This window comes from Oryzias latipes, chromosome 12, assembly GCF_002234675.1.
Source record: "Oryzias latipes chromosome 12, ASM223467v1".
Taxonomy (NCBI): domain Eukaryota; kingdom Metazoa; phylum Chordata; class Actinopteri; order Beloniformes; family Adrianichthyidae; genus Oryzias; species Oryzias latipes.
In genome coordinates this window covers 19,282,833-19,305,369 of record NC_019870.2, presented here as the reverse complement: position 1 = coordinate 19,305,369, position 22,537 = coordinate 19,282,833, and the positions used below count along the sequence as shown (strand labels likewise).

Sequence of the window (22,537 nt, the reverse complement as noted above, 5' to 3'; positions counted from 1 at the left end):
AACATCAGACTTAAGTAAAACATGTTTGTTTACTTTTTTTTTGCTTTATAAAACACATGCAATATAAAAGGCTAAACTCCTAAATATACAAATGTTTCATTTATTGTATATTAGCACTTGGATTATTTGATTTACGAAGGCTTTACTGGAATTTGGATAAGTTCTAAAGGCCGAGAAACACTAGATATTGTTGAAATTAAGTTGCAAGGTGAAAAATATCTTGCTGCATTGCAGCAGCCAAACTATGTTAGTATATACAAATGGGACTGAGCAAAGTTTCTGTTTGAGAAAGAAAAGAAACAATACTGAGAGAAGCTGCTTGATTTTAAAAATATAATGGCATGAGATTCTAAAAAGGTTAAGTGTAAATCTGCTAGTTTGGTTTAGATCTTCTAAGTGTGGTGGCCCTAAAGTGCAAATCACACCATCAAATCACTCAATGCAAAGACAAAACAAAGATCACAACGAAAATTAAAAAAGCAAAACAAATAGTAAAAAAAGTTATTTCCAGAAATCAACATGAAATGAAAATGAAACAAAAGAAGAAACCAGAAAAGCAGGGTATTCCGGGACATCATTGATTGGATGATGAGGAATCTTTGACATTTTTCAAATGCGTCTTTAGTGTCCGCAGACTTTTAACAGTTTTTTGATTAGTATGGAGCATGTACAGTATCGCTTTATGCCAATTAACTTTCGGTTGAAATGACAGACAACCATCATCATCCAATCACCTTTCTGGTTTCTTATTTTGTTTATTTTTTTCACATTTAATTTTGCTTCCCGGAAATTACTTTTTTTTTTTAACCCAAAATGTTTCATTTTTTTAGGAATTACGTTTTGGTTTCTATTTGTGTTGATTTCCAACACAAATATGTTTCTGCATTGAGTGATTCGTGGTGTGAATTGGACTTCAGGGCCACTGTACCCATGTCCTGTAAAATGGAAATAACTGAACTGTTGCACTTCCCTAACATTCACAATGGGTTTTACAGAGGGAACAAAGCAAATGCAACATCCAGTCATCCTACGAGTTGTACCTGGGCTTTTACATTTTTTAAGAATTCCAGCATTTTACACATTTTTCAAAAGCCTGTAATACCGTGACTAGTCTATCATTATTTTTAAAATACTTTGTTTTATTATAAGGCTATAAATGTTCAAATATTGCAGCAGAAAAACCAGAGCTAAAGAGCAAAAGTTTAAATTCAGTATATCATAACGCAAAAGGTATAGAAGGGCTCAGATGGGAATTTTTGATATAAATGTAGGTGTTCTTACTCAGAGGTCATCTGTGTCACCGTTTCCATGGAAGAGTAGCCTGCCTCCATAAATAGTTCAGTGTAACGCCCCATTTTGATGGAATCCAGCCACTCTCCTACAGTCTGGCTTTGAGTGCCACAGTCTCCATCTGCAGTGGTGTGCTCCACCAAAAGATTAGACACTCTGGAAGACAGACAAAAATGGGTTTAACAAGAAAATACATCAAAAATTGTTCTTCCAATAAGCTGAACATTTTGTTATCATGAAAAGACACAATCTTAAATCAAATAATATTAAAAATAGTAGAATTTAACGGTCCCAGCAGTCACCTGACTGGCTTCACTAGTAATACCCATTGTGCAGCATCACACAATGATGCAAATGCTTTTCCCCTCAAACCATTTGTCATTTGGCTCTCTTTTTGTGCTGACAAATTGAACACCTCATGGTATCAAAGAAAAATATTCAAAGTACTAAAAAAATATTCCTCGCTGCAGCAGGAACAGGAGGCTGGCATAGAAAGAGAACTGATCCTGCTGGCAAATCTTTATTCCTAACCTTTATAGGTTAACACATGGATATTAGATACAGTGCTGACTTGTTAGGCATGCTACTTTTTGAATCTGTGAAAGACAAAATATTAGGCAAAACTAACAAGGTTTGTCTTGGTAAAGAAATATGTATATTATTCCAGCCACTTGATTGTGGCGCTCCCTGTATGCTTTACCTGCCAGCATCTTATACCCTGCAGTTATGTGCTGGATTGTTTCAGGTGCCTCTTTGCACAGCCTACACCTTGGGTCTTGTCTGGTGTGGTAGATCTGAGCCTCAATCTCTCTGGTGCTCAGGGCTTTTTCCTGAGCTGCCAGAATGAGTGCTTCAGTGCTGTCCTGTAGGCATTGGTAGGACCTCTTGATATCAGCCACTTCAGTTATGGTCCGTGGTACATCCCATGCAGGAGTTTGTCCTCCCATGATGATATGTCCTCCAGCACTGCATCCTCTGCTATCCATTCACTGAGACATTCACTGAGCACACTGTCAGTTGGGGGCTTGAGCTTGATGTTTTCAAGCATTTTGAACGTTTCATCCTGGATAGTGGCTTCCACGCTCACTATTCCTCTGCCTCCTTCCTTGCGGCTAGCATACAGTCTCAGGGTGCTGGACTTGGGATGGAACCTTCCATGCATGGTAAGGAGCTTTTGTGGCCGTCTTATTATTCCTGCAGGGTATCTGATAACTGGCAGTGCGTAGCTGTTTATTGCCCGGGTCTTGTTTTTGCCATTGAGCTGGCTTCTCAGGACTTGCCTTACTCATTGGAGGTATTTAGCTGTTGCAGCTTTCCTTGTTGCCTGCTCCAGGTTGCCATTTGCCTGTGGAATTCCAAGGTACTTGTAACTGTCCTCAATGTCTACTATTATTCCTTCTGGGAGTGAGACCCCTCCTGTGTGGATTATCTTGCCTCACTTTGTCACCATCCAGCTACATTTCTCGAGCCCGAATTACATCCCAATGTCAGTACTGTAGATCCTGGTGGTGTGGATCAGGGAGTCAATGTCGCGCTTGCTCTTAATGTATAACATATTGTCATCCACGTAGAGGAGCCAGTCTTCTTGATTATTTGGCTGAGGGGTTCACACCTATGCAGGACAGCAATGGGGACTGAGTGCCTGCTTGGTAAATGGTTTGATGAAAACCTGTGCAAGTTGCTTGCCATTGGCTTCAAGGTTTTTTTCCACAGCTTCAACGACTTTCCTGTGAAGGCTTTTAGAGTCCTGTTGATGTTGTACAGTTCCAACCATTCAGTGATCCATCAATCAATCCAGGCTGTGCACAGGTTGGTGTGTCGTGACCTGCAGTCTTGTTCATGCCAACCAGAAATTTCTACCAATGCCCTTCTGTGCTTTGCTCATGTATTAATCCATGTGGCTATTTATCTTGGTTGCTTCCATGTTGTGGAGAGAGAGGTTTTTGGCCGGAAGTTGAGGGATCCTTCTGGATCAGGATTGTTCACCCTTCCGTTAGCTATTCAGGGTGAGTCCCATCTCATAGCAGCTGGTTCATTTGTGCCAAGAGGTGCTCATGGAGTGCAGCGAATTTCTTTAGCCAGTAGGCATGTATCATGTCAGTGCTTGGTGTTGTCCAGTTCTTCATACCCGAGACTCTTTCATGGATGTCTGCCACTGTGATGGTTACTGGATTCTGTTCAGGGAGGCTGCTGTGTTTTTTTTCCAGAGAGACCAGCCATTGGGCATTGCTGTTATGGGCTGTCTCTTTCTCCTATACACTTTTACCAGTACTGTTCAGTTTCCAGCCTTGGTGGGTCAGTTTTGACCCTGCCACTGAGAATACAATTTTGCAGGCTGAGTTGCAAACAGCCTGTTTCTGGCTTCATTGTTTCTTGTGTAACTCTTTAGGTGGCTCCTTAAGGCCAGAAGCCTTTGTTTGGCAGTTTCCAGTGCTTCAGGTATGAGCATCTGGCTGTATCTTTTAGGCACTTGCTTTTTCATTGCACCTCTTTGGACCTCTATTAGCTGACTCACATCCCTCCGAGCTGTTTCCAGGAAACTTTCTGGTGGTACATCACTTAACCATTGTAGCTGGTGTCGGGGTTCCCGGGGGTTTATTCTAAAGATGGTCTTGTCTTTCAGTTCAGTTGCTGCCTCGCTCAGCGTAACAGTAGTTATTGGGGCTGTGTACCCAAGTTACAGTTAGGAGTGTGGTAGAGCCTTCTCTCTGACCTGTTCTTGCATCCCTGTGGTGTTGCATTTATGTTGTTCAATCTCAAGTTGTGATAGGAATTGCAGTTTGTGGATGTTGGAACATGGAGCTACTAGTTGCTTAGGAGTTAAGTCTTGATTGTGGATTTCCAAGCATCCATTCATTCCACATTCTCAGCATGTAACCTCTCTGAGTAGGACTACTAGCGTAGTAGCACTCCAACAAAATTTGTTCTCACATCTAGTCCATTTCCGTCGTTTTCCAGTAGCCCACTTTCCATCAGGGTGCTCTGGTCCCCCAACACCTGACGCAGACCTTGTTTGACCGGGTTATTGCTACGCCGGCATAACATTTGTTTCCTTTTCTCTCATGGGTTAAGAGGTAGGCAGTAGCAGCAAAGGTTCTGCCCAAGGACCCTCACTGGATTATGTTAATAGCCCACCATTGTTATGGTAATTGCTCCCATTAATAGCTCATTCTGGCACTGGGAATCGAACCCTGGTTTACTGCATGCCAGTCCTGCCCTTTTTTGTTTTTCATAGATCTTTAAATAAATGGCTGCTACACAGAACACCATTATACACTGATGCAATACTCTTATTTCACAGAGAAATACCAAGTAAACATAAAAATTCTTATTTTTATTTTCTAACAAGCAGCCCTTAGTGACATTACCCATCTAAATGAAATTATTTTGCCACATAAAAATTGAAAAACGCCATTTATACTTGATGATGAGCTGATCACCTTCTATTTTAGACATTGCTTTCTTCAGCAAGGACATGTTTTTACAGCATTCACAAAGAAAATAAAAAAGCTTTGTAATATAGAGTCAAAAGTTTCTTAGTTTAGGTATAAAAACATAACTACAAATTTGGGTAGAAGCATCTAGTGGTTTCATTCTTGTCTAAATTTAATGGGGGAAAAAAACACTTTTTTACTTTGCAGGGGTTACATCAGGTCCTGGAAAAAGTGTCATGTATGTAAGAGTAAACGAAGACAAGAATGTGGAATTTGTAATTTTTCTCCAACTCTTTCTCAGCAACATCTGGTTCCTGTAACGCAAGCTTTGAAATTTTTTAAATATTTTATTAATTGTAAACTCTGGTTTTCAATAAATGTCACAATATTAATCTTATTTAAAACTTACTACTGATCCTAAAAGTTTTGCTTTTGTTTGTGTATTTTTTTTTCCTGGCTTTTGTTTTTAAATCTCTATGGAACTGATATCCACAGACTACAAACTATGCATTATTTCTTTTAATCTTGTGTCAAAAAGAAAATAGGTTTTTATTTGCTTCATTCTTTTTAGGTAAACAAACACATTTTTAAATTTAAGATCAAGGTTGAGCAAAATCTTCAAAAGTAAAGGTCAGTACAGAAAGCTGCACAAAAATCTGAGAATAATGAGGTGATCTGATAATGCAGATGCTTCAAAAAAGTGTCTAAATACATTATTAGGGGCATTTTATTTTGCATACGCCTCAGAAACATGTTTTTTCACGTTGGTGTTGTAGGCATTTGGTGGAATATCTGGGTAAAAGGGAGTTTACAGCTCACAGTAATAATTATAAATATCTTTAACTCAATACATTTTAAAGTAATACGTATATATAAAAAAAAAACTGCATTTATAATTGCTGCTTAGTTTGCAAAGACGTTCTGAATAGCAACACTGCAATGCAAATCAGTGTGAAGGCTGAGCCAGACTTTCCTTCATACCTATGTGAGGAGTTGACCAGTTTTTTTAATGAACTGGGATTACGGATAAGTTTGTCTAATAGACAAACAATCTCATCAAACTTTGGACGGTTGGTGCGTTCATGCTGCCAGCAGTCCATCATTAGGTGATAAAGGGCCTCAGGGCAGTCCATGGGACCTGGCAACCTATAGCTCTCTTCTACTGCCTTTATTACCTGCAGACAGACAGGGAAACAAATGGAGAAAGACAGAAACCATTCATATTGGTTTAAAATATTACAAATTGTTATCATTCATTATATATCCTTGAAGAAATATATTTACTAAAGCATCACAGATCCAGATCAGATTTGTATTAAACCAATGCAGTGCCTTGAAAATTGCAACCTTTTAAATGTACTACTTTTTTTCACAACGTCTTTACCTTTTTTTTTTCTTTTTGATACATGGAAGCTCTTAAATTCAAACTTCTAAGGATTGTGAGCAAAGACTGCTTACCTGGTAGGGTCATGTTACATGAGAATGATTTGTTTAATTTGAAAAACAGAAAAAGCACAGTGAAAATTAATTTATTTTCCTTTGGAGGACAGCTTACAGAGTTGGATAAATAATAAAAAAGAGCTGCTTTTCTCATTACTCCTAGCAGTGGAACAGAAGCTGGAGTTTTTAGTCTCGTCTTGCTTTTGAAAGACATTGCAGGGAGCTGATTTGCTGAGTTCATGGCAGTATTTACCCATGTTAAAGTCACACAAAAGAACCAATTCAATCTACATGCACGCATGCTTTCATAAACTAAAGCTTCCAAGAAAAGCAGAGTATCAAATCATCATCAAGCTGAGAGGAAGAGGAAGTAATCTGAGCGCACTGGCAGGGTGGAGAGATCAGAGACTGAGAACGAAAGAGAGGACAGACGGGAGCCCAGGAAGAAGAGTGGCAGTTTTTGAGAGACAAGGGAGGACGAGAGGAAGAGCTGAGGAGAGGGACGGACTGAGAAAAGTGAAGGAGACGGCTTAGAGACAGAATGTGAGTGTCTGCGCTTTCTTGTGCAGATCAGAGAAAAGCTGGCACAACGCTTTCAATTAAACATGAAATGTCTCTCCTCTTCTTTGCTCTCATCCCTGTCTCCTCTGCTCTCCTACCCATCTCAAGCCTCTGAGACAGGCAGTGTGATAACTGAGGAGGTGGGAGTCTACAAGCTGAAGACGGTGGGTCATTTAACTCTTTTAGTATTCAGGTGGCCTCTTTCCAAAATAGGCTACAGAACTGTAGAGATCTGCTTGTTTTTACATATGTATGCTACTAAAGGGGTTAAACAGGATGGCAATCAAACAAGTACATTGCAGTGAGTAATACATGTAAATATCTCGCCTACTTACTTGTTTTTGTAATATGCATAGTGACTGTAGGATGGTTTTGAAGGTGTTTCCCCATACCTCAATACCATAGATGAGGTATTGAGACATGGGGAAACACCTACACTTTGTCCTCTCCATCAGTTCAGTCTGAACTAAATATTTGCTAAAGATCTTTTTCGTCCATGTGGAATTTTAGGACTGGATTACAGTAAAGGTTTGGGTCTCTGGGCAATTTAAGGTAAAAAAAAAAAAAAAAAAACAACAAACAAAACATTAATTGTGTCTAAAGTCATGTCTAAACAAACCCAGCTAGTCAAAAAAAAAAGTAACATTCAAAAGTAGGCTCAAAATATAAAGGTTTGAATGTATGCAAGTGCTTTTTCTTTCAAAAGTCAATTAAATATATAGTTAGTACCTAGAGTAGGGAAGTACAAAAGGTACACATTTTAATTTTATACATGATTGACCTCCTGACCTGGCATGTAACAACCAGACCTCTCTGCTAATCTAGATCTGGTTATTTTTTTAGTTTCAAAATCAAAACATGGAGAAGCTGCATGTAGCTTCTATGCTCCACAGATCTGGAACAGATTTCCAGAAAGCTTTAGATCAGCTGAAATGCTCAGTTTCTTTAAATCCAGGTTAAAGATCCACCTGTTCTCAGCTGTAATTGATTGGTTTTCATTCAAAAGTTTACATCCACACTGTTGCTTTAAATTTACTTTACGTTCAGTTATTTTAAACTTTCTGAAAAAGGATTTTTTTAAATTTACTTTACAATTTCTTTTAATAATTTATGAAAAACATTTTGAATTGTCTTTGCTTGCCTAAATACGTGATCTTAAGTTTTTGTGGGGCACTTTTTTAGAACCATCCCTCAACACGAGTAGATATAATTATTTTTTTTAATGGTTGAAAATGTGTTTAAAACCTCCCTGAGCCTTGAAGCGGACCAAGATGAACCACTACAATGATGCTTCCTGCAATGATGCAGGAAGTCTCTAACGCTGAATGTCTCCAATGATCACTCTCCAGGTTTTGTAATAAAACCCTTTAAGAGTGTATTCAGACTGGAAAGGTCTGTTGGTCTGGTCCAAGTCTGCTTATTTTGGTCCGGATCAAGTCCTGAACCCTGTGCTTCGTCTGTATTCAGACTGCTTTTGTAAGAAAAAGCCATCGGTCAGTAATTAAAAGGGCGGGGCAAAGCAACGAGAGAAAGAATAATGTCCTGCGCTTTGCAATCCTTGTCGGGATAGTTCACTTATTCAAACATCATAATTCACTGACTAATTTTGAACGTCTGTATCAATGTCAGGTATAAAACGTTTTACTTTGGTACGGCAGAGGCATGCTGCAAGGCGGTTACTGAAGAGACGACGGCTAACAAGGCACATATTCTACAAATTGAAAAGGTAGGATTTAGTAAAAAGTTAGTCCAGGTACAGGTACAGGAATTACAATTCCTGATAATTTAACATGTTCAGTGTGAAGAATTACTGTTTCTGCAATAAAAATTGAGACAAAGTAAATTAAAAGTTGCAGTTATAACTTATGTAACATTTTTTTTTTTATGACTTACATCTTGATTGGACATCTCCCAGTATGGCCTTTCTCCATACGACATCACCTCCCACATGACAATCCCATAACTCCATACATCGCTGGCTGACGTGAACTTCCTGTATGCAATCGCCTCTGGAGCCGTCCAGCGAATGGGAATTTTTCCACCCTGAAATAGAACGAAATGAGATGTTCAATTGACCTACATACTTTCACAATGTTACTAGAACACACAATTTATGAGAGTGCACAGATTTAGAAGAAAGTGGTGATATAAAATTGCTCTAATATTTAGCTTAGGAGTTATATCTACCTTCCATTTATTTCTTCAAATGTCTTCAGTTGCAGCGCCAATTTGACATTTTATTAACGCTCTTGGTAAATCTAGTTTTGATCAAATTCCTAACTATCCAACATAATTAGTTGGATTGATTTAGTTCTCTACAGCATCTAACGCTTCCTGTTAAAAGTCTGTTGTTAAAAAAGAAAGACTAGTAAGTGATTTTTTGACATTCATTCAATTATACATCAATATTCTGGTGAATTGGAGATTGATGATGTGATTTTCTGGATTTTTTTTTCTTCGTAGTTGAAGTGTATCTATGATAAAAGTTACAGACCTCTCTCAGGTTTTTAAATGGGAGAACTTGGATAATTGGTGACTGGCTAAATACTTTTTTGCCTGACTGTAACTTGAATACATTTTCCTGTTTGCATTTCAAGTTTTGTGTGGCCCGTTACCGTGAGATTAAAGAACCACTTCAATAAAAATTGTTTTTAACATGTTCCTTTCGCCTTTTTTTTTCCTGATGGAGGACTTATTTAAAGTAAAATAGGATTAAAATTGCATTTCTAAGTATTTCTTTATTCAAATAGTTGTGAATGAGACGAAAAAATCCCGTTTGAAAAAGCTTGTAGCAGTAGCTGCTACAGTTGCTGCGATAAAGCCTCCCTGCTCCTCTTCATTCTGATAAATCCATTTGCAGACAACTAGATTCTAGATTCTTGGTCTGCGCTGGCATCTGGCTCAAAACTGTCCGGCTGGATAGTGTGATATTTAGTATATATTATAGATATTTAGTGTGTATGATAAAATGTTTGAGATAAAAAGTTTCACTTTCTTTGACAAATCTACTGTGGCCCTGTGAGCTCTACTTACTATCATTATCCAAATCACTGTGCTTTCCTTTGCACAGGTTTAAACAAGCTCTCAGCAAGGCTGTCATGTTTGACAGGAACATGTGCTCCCAGTCTATGTGAAATTATCTCAACGCAGTGCTGATGAAGACAGCAGCAGGATTTCTTGGGCTCTGATTACAGGGAGGAAGTGAATATTGTTATTCACACTTGTCAGGGAAGGAACGCTTGATAACGACAGAAAGCAAGAGGAGATGTAAGCCTGGCACTGCTGGCAGCAAAAAAAGAGAGCAGCAAGACTCTGTGCTAATTGAGTGTTGTGGAAAGTGAGCCGAGTAATAATCAGCCGTCTTCCTACAGAAAGCTGCTCGACTGTGGCTGACAGAACCCCGCTCAGCCACGGATGCACAGCTCAGCTTAAACCCTGCTGTTAGATGTGTTTCACTGCATAAACTTTGACATGTTTGTCTCTTTTCCCACCTATCCACTTACATTTTTTAATATCCATAACTGACTCTTAAAATCCCACTCCTATCTTTGTTTGATCTATTTTAAAAGAGTTCACAGTGGTCTTTTAATTCTAATTATGCTGTTTTAAATCTAAAAACCTGTGTTGTTTTCTAGGACGCCCTGGACACCCCTAGAGAGTTGGGCATGATGTTGGTGTGGAGCACCCCACCCCCCCTTTCCTTCCCATTGAGGAGCGGAGCAGTGAGCTTGTGGCCTGCCCAGTGTATTTCCTACGTCACAAGTAAGCTTTTTTTCATACTGCCTTTTTATACTTCTGCTCCTGATTCACAGTGATTTGTATAAAAAATACTCTGAAATGAAATTTGTAAGCTTGATTTTCTTCATAAATGTCCTCCATCATCAGAAAAAATGCCAAGAACATGTTAAAAACACCAAAAACTCAATGTTCATCAGAGTGGGTCTTTAATTACATTACATTTTTGATCTACTTTAGTGTAACACAGTACAGACCTTCCCATTCATTCATTCATTTGAATGGGAAGGTGTGTCCAAACTTTTGGTCTGTACTGTGCCTTAAAAGACAAACATAGACAGACTCAAGTTTGCCTTGCATACAGTCTACCATCTGGATTGATCAAATTTATGAGTTACATCCTGCAATTTTGGATAAAGTAAATTTGTTCAAATTTAAGTGCAAACATAGAATACAGTCTTACCCGAGTGGTGTATGCAGCCTCTGGGTCATCTTCCAGGACTCGGGACAGCCCAAAATCAGACACTTTACACACAAGGATGCCGTTCACGAGGATGTTGCGGGCAGCAAGATCGCGGTGAACGTAGCCCATATCAGACAGATATCTGCATTCATCAAAAAAGAGCATAATGAGGATTTAACATACGGTAATTATTGCAATGGATGACATTTCTTTGTGTGTCACAGTGTTTTGTACCTCATGCCAGATGCAATGCCACGGAGCATACCAACCAGCTGGATTACCGTGAACTGACCATCATTTTTCTGAGAAGGACAGAAAGCACCAAATGTATATTTTTATCTATTTTTGGATAATTAACAACCTGTGCAGACACTGATATTAATCAAAAAAATCAAATTAAAAAAAAATTCCCTTTTAAAAGGTACTGTATGGCAAATTTATGGTTAGAAATTCCACTTGAAAAACATCCTTTTTTACTAAACGTATCAAATGTTCAACATTTCATTTTTGTGTAAATTGGTTAATCTTAGTATTATTTTGTAAGAACTTCTCTGAATAGTTTATTGAAAAATTTTAAACAGCAACAAAACAAAAGCTAATAAGATTATGGATCAGGAGTTATTACAGTACATCGTAAAACAGAGGTCTACAACCTTTCTGCATTTTTTTAATCCCTCCTATTTGGCTCTTTAGCTTTGAAGAAAAAAACTATTTGAACAAATATTGGTGTTTTGTAGTTTTGGTTCATTTGTTTTAGTTAACTTGTCACTTATGTTTAGGTTTTTAACATGTCAGGTATTTCATGCACATTGACATGCACATAAAGCACAAACTTTACTGCACAACAGTGTCTAGTTGCTGTTCATAGGCCAAGTCCTTAAAGCATATACTTGAATCTAAATGTTTACATATAAAAAAAAACTGGATTGTACACCAATGTTGTCATGTATATATTCAGTAGTGAAAGATGAAAAGGGATGATGGTGCTCTAAATTTATAATGAGAGAAAAAAATCATGTTTGACTTGGCTTTCTTGCAGTTTTTATTCTGTAGATCTGCCACAGCAGATCTGTGTCTTTTATTTTGAAAGGAATTTCTTGTGCCGCTGTCAAAAGTAAAAGAAGTTAGACCTCATAAATAGGAAATTATAGCACCCTATCAGTATACCGTATTTATTTATCACAATAATTCAATTATTGCAAACACTTTGAAGCTACCCTTTTAAAAAAAAAAATAATAATAATTTTTTTTTTTCAAATGGTGAGGTGGGACTTTGGAGCCCTTAAGTCCGAAACCAAATGGCTCTTTTAGCGTTTATGGTTGCAGACCCCTGCCATAAACTATGATTTAAGCTGTGAAATATGAATGAAAACTAACATTTATATATTGGTTTGAAAATATCTCACAAACGTGCAACAGAATTTCTTTGTTTTGTTTTGTTTAGGAAGCAAAATATGGGAGAAAAGGACAGAAAAAAAACATTTTTTTCTATAAATGTTTAAACATGTAAGTGTAATGGACAAAACACACACATAAAAAAAACTATAAAAGCTGTTTTCATAACAGCATTAATGTTGGCAACATTCAATTGCCCAGTTATTTCAGATACAACATGGTAGCAGCTGCAAAACTAACCTTAGCAAAGTTCATTTGTGTTAAATATTAAACTGTTTATTTCATGCATGTGCAAAAACAAGATCTCATTAGAGAAATGGCGAGCCTCCACCCACTGCAGCTGGATCTTTAGCTACATTACCACCAGGGTGCTCATTCAGATATGAAGATGATGCTCTCAACTGTCGAAAATGGAAGCAGTGCTTGTTTGAAAGGAGCTTTAGACTTCTCCCTATGACAGCTCTCATTGTTAGTTTAAGCTTCAACTCCCTCCAATCCAATGTAAACTCTTCAACCTTCCATTTATGCACTTTCCAGATTTTCGTAGCAGGCAATAGCTGTAGCAATAAACTCAGATCCTTAATGGTTTTAGGCCTCCGTTTGCATCACTTTTGAAACTAATTTTGCCATCCATTCACAGAACATCCCACCTTCATGAGAAATGAGATGTATAGTCAAAGGGATGAGTTATGGCGGTCAGAGTTCATTGTCCAAAGCTGTGACAGCTAATCCCGGACCCAGAGCCGCCCTTGATTTTCCAGAGGCTGTGTCATTTATACCACCCTAAGCACAGCAGCCATCCATGTAATTACCTCACAGAGTTTTCTGTGCTTCCTTGCCTGCTGGTTCCCAGTCTCCTCTGTCTCCCCTTTGCCATTTCGTTTTATAGCCATAAGCACAGAGTACAGTCATGTCAGCAGTTTCCACTGACCACATCCCAGTTTGTCTTTAATGTCTCAGCATGTTCTCCTTTGGATGGCCACAGTGGGATCAAGTTCAGATAAGACTTGATCTTGTTTACTTTTCAACTTCAGAAATAGACCTTCTTTGATTTATTATGTTATCATTAATTTATTACCTGAGGTAGAAACAATTTTTATTATCTTAATTACATTTATCTAAGTAACTTCTTGTTCAATTTAAACTGTAAGTAGTTTTACTAGACCATACTTTTACTCAAGAAGATTTATTAAGCTATACGATATGGCCTTAAGTGCAGGAATGGCACCTGAGAAATCAGGGTTTGATTCCCAGGGTGTCAATCAGCTTCCTGTGTGGGTCCTTGGGCAAGACTTTGCGCTACTGCCTACCTATGTAGCCACAAGGGGACACAAGTCTGAGTCCCCCCGTGCTGGTCCCCAGCCCAGATAAAATACAGGGTTGTGTCAGGATGGGCATCCGGCGTAAAAATCTCTGCCAAACTAGCTGTGCAAATTATTCCCAAAACTTCATAGCTCAGACACAAGACTTTCTGGCTCCAAGTGCATCAGGATTTTCAAGCTGTCTGGAAAGCGATCCATGTCGCCTTTGGTGAGAGGGAAGGCCTGTTCAAATCACTTCTGTTCACACACCTGGAGCAAAATCTTTCATCTTCTAATGCTGCACAGCAAAAATGAAATCAAAAATGTTACTGCTCTTACAGTGGCTACTGATGTTTGAGGTTTTCTTTTTTAAATAAAAAATTTGATTTGAAAATGTAAAGGCAACATATAACAAGCTTTAACGTGTAAAAAACTACGGTAAAATAAGAAAATATTGAAAAAATTCCATCTGACAATTTTTATAACTATTTCGATTTATTGCTAAATAAAATTGGTGAATCTTCTGGATAGGTTGGAGTTTTCACATCTTCATTCTTGCCGAGTTCTAGCCTGTGCTTGGAATTTTGACAGACTCGATAGCCTGAATCATAACTTTTTTTTTTACTCTCCTTTGTACATTCTAGTGAACACCCATCCTACCTTAAGAAAAGTGTCCAGTGATCCATTCTCCATGTATTCTGTGATGATCATCACAGGTTTGCCTGAGAAGCAAAACAAAGCACATCCTAGATTTAAAAAAATTATATTTTATATTTTAGCTTCTACCTTTATTTAATGATAAAGTAAAAACCTGGATCTGTCATTAAATACGATTTTTTTCAAATAGCACCACATAAAACTAAATACTTTCACATCTCAATATTCACTTTTGCCTTAATCTTCTCGACTTCTGTTCCATACAGTTTAACTAAACACTTAAAATACAAAAAATAAAAAAATAAATCCAAAAATGTTTACATCAGTGCAAAATGTAAAAGTGTAGAACCAGTCAAAGAACGCCTAAAAGTGCCCTTTACATTATAAATGTAACTGAATCTGCACTAAAACATCCAGCTGTTACGAAAGTACACATTACTTAGAACAGGTTGACACATCGACAAAAAGTAACCTCTAAAAAGGTAACGCACAAAATTATTGCATTTACCATCTCTAAAAACATTAGGGCTTTTAACCTTTTAGCCATGTGATCAGTTTTACTGTAAGCTGTTATATCTGTTCATCAAAGCCTGGTCTAAATCCTAAAAATGGAATACAATTATTATTTTTTTAATTTCAAAGGTAAAAATAGCTACTGTTCCAATATTCTGTATATAAAGTATACATGTAAGTGGTGACGCACTTAAAATCTGCTCCTCTGTAGGATGGAGTGCGTGGCATTGACATAAAAAATGACCAGAAACAAGTAGATGACCTACTTTTTGTGACCACACCTTCCAGACGGATGATGTTCGGATGGTTGAATTGCCCCATGATTGACGCCTCCCACAGGAAGTCCCGCCTCTGTTGCTCGGTGTAACCGGCTTTTAAGGTCTTGATAGCGACCTGGATCTCTCTTTTTCCAGGCAGCCTCAGTGGCCCACAACACACCTCACCAAATTCACCTGAAGGCAAAAAAAGAAAAAGAAACAGACGCTGAGCTTTTTACTAACTCTTGTAAAACAAAAAAGGAAACAAAGTAAAAATAAGCCTTTGCTTTCCGACATTACAATGATTTTTCTTTCAAATTTTTTTCGTTAAAATAAATGAGAATTAAATGTAATTCGTTTTTTATCTCAAAAGATACACTGGTAATTTTTCGTAAGAGAGCGCAGTCAACAAACTCGAAAGCACTCAGGGATCAATTTTACTCACCAGCACCGATGATCCTTTCAATGGAGATGGATGAGACATCGATCTCTTGTGCAAACTCATGCACAGCTTGGTTGGGATCTTCATAGGTCAAAGGGTCAATGTAAGTGCGCACCCCAGGAAACTTTACTGCAGAGAAAATACATATATTTAGAAATTATGTAGTATTATGACAGCAAGCTGGCGTAATTTTCACAGCACAGCATAAACACACATTCTGCTCCTAAAATAAAAATGTTGGTAAAGAAGGGTTTTATGAAGCCAGTTCAAAATCAATTTACTGGCCAGACATGTGTGAGTTTACTTCATACTTTATTTTAATCCACTAGGTTAATTAAGTTTTTTTTTATATATAACTGTTTAAGACACATGTGTCAAACTCAAGGCCCGGGGGCCAAATGTGGCCCGCCATGTCCCTTCATGTGGCCCGCGAGAGCATAAAAGTTTTTAATTTCTTAATTTTTGTTGTTGTTGTTGATTACATATTATTTATGTGTAGCTGCTGTTTTAATTATTTTACGTTTGCAGGTCCTATTTGTGCATGCAGACAAATTGTCATCAAACCATCAGTTGGATGCAAGACTGTGTGCAGGCTTTTTTGTAAAATGTTACACATGTGATACATGTTCTTTCTAGCTCAGTTTTATGTTATTTTTCTTTATTCACTTGAACAGTTTGATCCTTCATTAATGGAGTTATGTGGGTTTTAATAAACGGACAGAATTTAAAGGATTTATGCCAGAGTAACAAGCAAACATGTTTTCTATGCAACTGCAATTGTCTCTTTAAAAAGTTATAATAAATAAATAATGAGTTATTTAACATTAAGGAGTAGTTACATTTATTTTTCATTAAATTTAGTTACATGTATAAGTTATATCTGGCCCTTTGAGGACAACCCCTATGATGATGTGGCCCTCAGTGAAAATGAGTTTGACACCCCTGGTTTAAGACAACAACGGCTGTGTTGAGTAAGATTAAAAATATAAGACAAAACATAATTAAAATAAACTACAAATACAACTAAAATACATAAAATATAAAGGCAAAAAGCAAAGACTGAGGTTTTCTAAAAAAGAAAAAAAGAAAATCAGTCCCTTTATGTGTGTGATTACATATGTGATGTGGGGTTATACAACTCTAAACTGGGCAACAAATGGGATACATCACCTTTGAACACATACAAAATAAACATAATAAAAACACACAAAAATGCACTACTAATGGAGAATTTTAGTTTTCTTTCTTAGCAGTAGTAACACGGATTTAAGCTTCATAAAGTGAAAAAATGTTAATTAATTCACAAAATATAAGTGAGATTGACATCTGTTAGAAAAAAAAAACGTTTAAAAACATTCATCAGGTCAGGTTAAAAAACTTACTGTGACCGTTGTGAAAGTGCATCTTCTCTTCCTCAGGATCCTGCTTTGCTTTACTGTAACCACATCGTCTGAAAGAAAAACACAAAACTCCTAAATGTTAGCAAGTTTCTCCGCATATTATGCTACATTCTTGACCATGCTTTTAGTCAATGGTGTCACACCAGACTTTCACTACCCGATATTAGCTCATGTCTGCCACCTACAGTTGGAAGAGGCTTGGTGGGAAATGTCAAAGTGGTGTAAATCTGGTGAATCTTGCTCCAGGCTTATTCCTTCACAGCTCTATTGCAATATAGACTTTGTGTCATATAATTCCGGCCAGGCACATACCACAATTATAAATTCCTCCTTTTAAACAGTTGGTACTTCTGGTAATTACAAAGGATGCCATTTAAATGACACTACCAAATCTCAGTCCCTAATTGGTCATTGTTCCACTGGTTTAAATATTGTTGCACATTCAATGGTCGGGCAGTTTGTATTGCTGCACGTAAACGTGAGAGTTTAAAACGCAGAAGCCCGTGAAGCATTTACTCATTTTAACATAGACTTTACATTAAAAGGGGTCGCTTGAACGCGCATTACCGAGGCCAATGTGAACGTAATGTACTGTGGCTTGACAAATAATATACCACCACTGTTCAATAGAGAAAGGAGAAGTTGCTAATTCCTTTAGTGCTTCCTTGTTGTTACTCTTTCGGCTTTTCCCATCAGGGGTCGCCACAGCGAACGAGTCGCATGGTAAACTTGGCAATTTTTTAAGCCGGATGCCCTTCCTGATGCAACCCTCTCAAGGCAACTGGGCTTGGGACTGGCACAGAAGTAGAGAAGGGAACAGGGAGCAGCCCGGAGTCGAACCCTGGTTTCACGGACGGAAGGCGCCGCAAACCAGCACGAGCTAAACCGGCTCCCTTTAGTGCTTCCCCAACAGGAAAAATCATGGCTATCTTCAAATGGTCATGATGCCACATTTAATTTTTACTGATTTAATTTTTGCTAAAAAACAACAACAACAACCACCGAAAAATAACAACAAAGACAAGAAATGTGTTAACCCGTGTGTCCTGATCATCCAAAAAGGTTTGGATAAAAGTTCAGTGTCTAAAAAAAAAAAGTGGCTCCTCCACTGTCCATTGTTATTGTCTTTGTCTGATAGAATAGTCTAGATAAAATTGTCATCCCACACAACTTATGTTGTCAAAATAAATCACTAAAAATCTTTTTATACAAGAAGTACATGCTTTTTTGGGTATGATTGCTTTAAAAAATGTAAATTAGGTCTGTTTAGTTAATTAATTTCAGTTATTTTTCAATCAACCATTTTTATTTTATGCAAAATTATAGCTTTTATTGTATCTTAGTCTTCACACATTTTTATAATTATCTATATGTGTGTGTGTGTGCTGCACGCATGTGAAAAGTGTACCTGCATGACTGTCCTCCTTTAAAGGCATTAAGACTCAAAAACATTAGCATTATTCTAATTGCTTTGTGCGTGCTTGCCTTACCGACCGCTGAGCAGGAAGCCAGCAACCACTGCCAGGAGAACCAGAGCCAGCGTGATGGCGACTGCTATTATCGAGGCCTGAGCACGCTCACTGGTGGCGGTTACTGCCAGAGAAAAGACAGGAAATAAGCACACACAAAAACACACCTAGCTTCTATTGTGAGTTACGCACTCATCTGCTTTACTCACGATAAGGACTTGTCTGGAATTCGAATCGGCGGCTAAAAGCCCCATATCCTGCTGATGTCCTGGCTCTTACCTGTAAAAGGTAAACATTCATGTGTTAGTAATCTGTCTGTGCAATATTTCACATTTTATAAATGCATCATTATGTTTGAAATATTTTTTACCTGGAAAATGTAAACTGAGGAGGGTTTCAGGCCTTCTACTACCATCTCTGTGTCCTTGGATTTTATAATGGTGTAACTGGAGTCCTGCTCCTGTAACATGAGAAACAAAGAAGCTTACTCCTAATCACTCTCATGTTCTACATGCTTCATTTTTGTGTATGCTGAATTGCACCAGATTTGCCTGTCAAACTGTCCACACATTGATCTCTTGCTTAGATATCCTTCTACTCTGTGGTTGAGCTGCCTGCGGTAAGCGCAGGCATAAGTTGGTGTGTGTGCAGGATCAGTTTCTTCACTTTAACCACATTGGGATTAAACACAGCCAAAAGTCCCTTCCATTAAGCCCAAGGCCATTAGCAAACCACAAACTGTGGCCTGTTCTCCTGTGGACCTTTACTCTGACCTTCCAAGGAAAGACGACAACTGAGGATGACTGAGGAAGAAGAGAAAGGGGGGTGGAAACAAGGACCCAAACTGATGCATCACATTGCAGAACATTCTAATTCCAAACTAGAGCCTTTAGTGAAAGATGATTGTAACAGCACAAGACAAAATACTTCTTTATCTACATGATTTCTGCCCCAATATGATGAATTAAATGAGAATATATCTTACCATAAAAACTTAGAAAATGTAATTAATTTATTGATTTAATGTTGCTCAAAAGAAAAGGAGAGAATCTTGAGATTTTATAGTCATTTCTTGTTTTCCAAGATCCCCAAAGAGGTAACAAGAATAATTTAGTAAAAATTGTTTGAATTTATACTGGCTCATTGAAAAATGTAGTGTATATTTTGGAGTAAAAGTATGATTTTAAAAACGAAATAGCAACAGCCACTGGAGGGCCCTCTTAGTGTGTATTAATTCTACTGACACCAATGCAGAAGAAGAACTGTCGTTCATTCTTATGCTATGTCCACACCGAGCTTGGAAAAGTGTGCTCGAGTGACCGCTTTCAAGGAGAAGTCCTCGTAAACGCACGTATATGCACATATCAGGCTTCCACATTCAAAACTCTTACGTTCACACGTCGCTATGCAAGTTTTTAAGTCCGTTTAAAGGCCTCTGCGTACAAAAGGTGCGTCCATGGCCTGTGACATAAAGAGTTTAGTTGACTTGTTTGCATGTTTTTTGTGCTATGGTTTTCTGAATAATTGTCCATATGTTGCGCTAATATACGAGATTCCTCCTATGTTTCATGAAGCTAAATAAGCATCAATGTGTAACGGTAGTGAAGCGTGCATATATTCAGTCAATTATTGTTGAGATAAAATGTCCTGCATTTTGGTTATAAAGTTTCTCCCAAAAGTGTGACTTATACTCCAGTGTGACTTATATTCTGAAAAATACTTTATTTATTTTTAATACAGGGCAGTCTGACTAAGTCCTTCGTTATCCAAAAAGTGCACACAAACTTCCATTTGTTTTTTTTGTTTTTTCACCTTTTCAAAGTACTTGATCTCATACTCAAGGATTATGCCATTGGGGCGATCCGGCTCTGCCCAGGAAAGGGCGATACTGCTCTTCCCAGTATGTCCTTTCCTCACCACACTTACTGGGGAAGGCGCTGCAAAGACAAAGATCCAGTATAAAGACAATGCATAATGTCAGGAGCCAACATCTCACTGTCAGAAGCAATTTGATAAAAAAGCAACCCAGAGGATTTTACACAAGCAGTAATTGAGACCATCAAGAGGAAAAACAATGGTGCGGTCTCCAAACAAACAGCAGTTAAACTCCAGAGAAATCCTGTCAGTATTATAAAATCTGCTGGGTTAAATTACATGTCATTAAATATGACACATAATTCAATAACACCTCAACACGCTTTGATGTTTACAAGCACTGTGCTAATTATGCTGATCATGAAAATTTAAACTGCAAATGAAACCTCAAAGTGAAATTATCACAAAGCAAAGAGAAAAAAAAACAACAAGAAAGACTTTGAAGGCAATGCTGAAAGAAAAAATTGATTTCTGCCCTTCAGCTAGTGATATTATGATATTTTTTTAAATAAGAATAATTTTGTTTTTTCTTTTTACATTCAATTTTGTGAAAATTCAAATCCCCACAAGGGCCTTGCCAATCTGGCAACAAGGTGAGCTAACGTCTAATCAAATAATCCTTTAATAATCCTCTTCATCTTCCTGTGACGTCATTTCCGGGTGAGCTATTCGCAGTGCTAGTTGTGTGACTGCTGTCCTCTTGTTTGGCATTAGCCTTACTACTATTGCTTACTCTAAGGGTTATCTGGGTTAATATTCACATCTAGTACCTTTTATTAGCTAATTCACCACTGTTAAACCGCTTTCTGTTCACTTTTCTCATTTTGCTAAATAAACCACTTCTCTTTACTTAAACACCGCTAGCCTTAGCTTAGAACCTAGTATGGCCACCACCACTCCTTCCGCCTCTCCTCCTCTCTCCTGCCCCATGTGCCATATGTTTAGTGATGATCCTGCCTCCTTTAGTGAAGATAGGGGTAGGTGTGTTAAGTGTAGTCTTGTGTTAGACTTGGAGGCCAGGCTGGAGCAGTTAGAAGCGCGGCTCCGCACAGTGGAAGCTAAGCCGGCTAGCCAGGTCGTTACTCGTAGCGCGGGCCGCGCTACCAGGGCTAACTTAGCTAGCACCCCAGCGCCCTCCCAACAGCCGGGAGACAGTCAGGGGTTTGTACCGGTTGGGAGGAAACATAGTGCTAAACGCAAAAACTTAGAGCACCCGAGACTCCACGTTAGTAATAGGTTCTCCCCCCTCAGCGACACACCCGCTGAACACTCAACTCTGGTTATAGGCTCTTCTGAAGTTAGAAACGTGGAGCTCCCAGCGGCTACAGTCAGGTGTTATCCGGGGGCCAGAGTTGGTGACATCGAGGGGAACCTTAGGATGTTAGCTCAGAATAAGTCCAGGTTCCGTCGAGTCGTGATTCACGCAGGCGGTAATGATGCCCGACGGAGACAGTCAGAGGTGGTTAAGTTAAACGTAACTTCGGTGTGTAAACTGGCTAAGACGATGTCCGACACTGTAATTTTCTCTGGTCCCCTGCCGAACTTAGTCAATGATGAAATGTACAGCCGCTTTTCATCATTTAACCGCTGGCTTTCTAGATGGTGCCCAGAAAACGGCGTTGGTTTTGTGGATAACTGGAGCGCGTTTTGGGGGAAGCCCGGTCTCATGCGGAGAGACGGCGTCCATCCCACCCGGGACGGTGCCGCTCTTCTTTCTAGAAACATTTCTGCTAGGCTTAGTCTGTTAACCTGACAATCCAGAGACGAGACCCGGGCGCAGAGCAGCAGTGTAAAACGCTCCTCTGAGCCTCCCTTAGGGTTAGTGCCGGTGCAAAACCCATGCAGGGAAAATCAAGCAGGTCCGAGCTTTAGCTTATGTGCTGAAAGACAAATGAAAGGAGCGCGTCATAGAAACTTAAAAGTGACAGACAGCAGTTCTCACAAGCAGAATTATGTCATTAAATGCGGTTTATTAAACATTCGATCCATTTCCTCCAAGTCCCTCTTAGTCAACGAGTTAATTACTGATAACAATCTTAGTCTTTTAGCCTTAACAGAAACTTGGCTCCATCAGGATGACTATGTTAGATTGAATGAAGCAACCCCCCCCACTTATGCTAACTATCAGAAATCCAGGATTTCAGGGAAAGGAGGTGGTTTGGCAGTAATATCACAGTCTAGCTTACTTCTCAGCCCTAAAGTTAAAAATGCTTATAATTCATTTGAAAGCATCATATTGTCTTTAAGTCACCCAAACAGGAAAACTCGAAAACCTGTTTTACTCATAATTATTTATCGCCCCCCC

The 22,537-nt window shown here is 38.4% G+C and overlaps 1 protein-coding gene across 1 annotated transcript in view; it reads right to left on the bottom strand.

The window, feature by feature from the left end:
- Positions 1 to 22,537, bottom strand: part of epha5 (EPH receptor A5) — a 79,267-nt gene that overhangs the window by 5,700 nt on the left and 51,030 nt on the right. The window contains exons 6-18 of the mRNA XM_011481948.3: positions 20,170 to 20,294; positions 18,728 to 18,817; positions 18,567 to 18,636; positions 18,379 to 18,481; positions 16,871 to 16,938; positions 15,492 to 15,617; positions 15,056 to 15,241; positions 14,280 to 14,341; positions 11,158 to 11,225; positions 10,924 to 11,065; positions 8,619 to 8,768; positions 5,706 to 5,899; positions 1,282 to 1,446 (exon numbers count right to left, since the gene is read on the bottom strand). Of these exons, the coding sequence (XP_011480250.1) occupies positions 1,282 to 1,446; positions 5,706 to 5,899; positions 8,619 to 8,768; positions 10,924 to 11,065; positions 11,158 to 11,225; positions 14,280 to 14,341; positions 15,056 to 15,241; positions 15,492 to 15,617; positions 16,871 to 16,938; positions 18,379 to 18,481; positions 18,567 to 18,636; positions 18,728 to 18,817; positions 20,170 to 20,294 (1,549 nt within the window). The remainder of the gene's footprint in view (positions 1 to 1,281; positions 1,447 to 5,705; positions 5,900 to 8,618; positions 8,769 to 10,923; positions 11,066 to 11,157; positions 11,226 to 14,279; positions 14,342 to 15,055; positions 15,242 to 15,491; positions 15,618 to 16,870; positions 16,939 to 18,378; positions 18,482 to 18,566; positions 18,637 to 18,727; positions 18,818 to 20,169; positions 20,295 to 22,537) is intronic.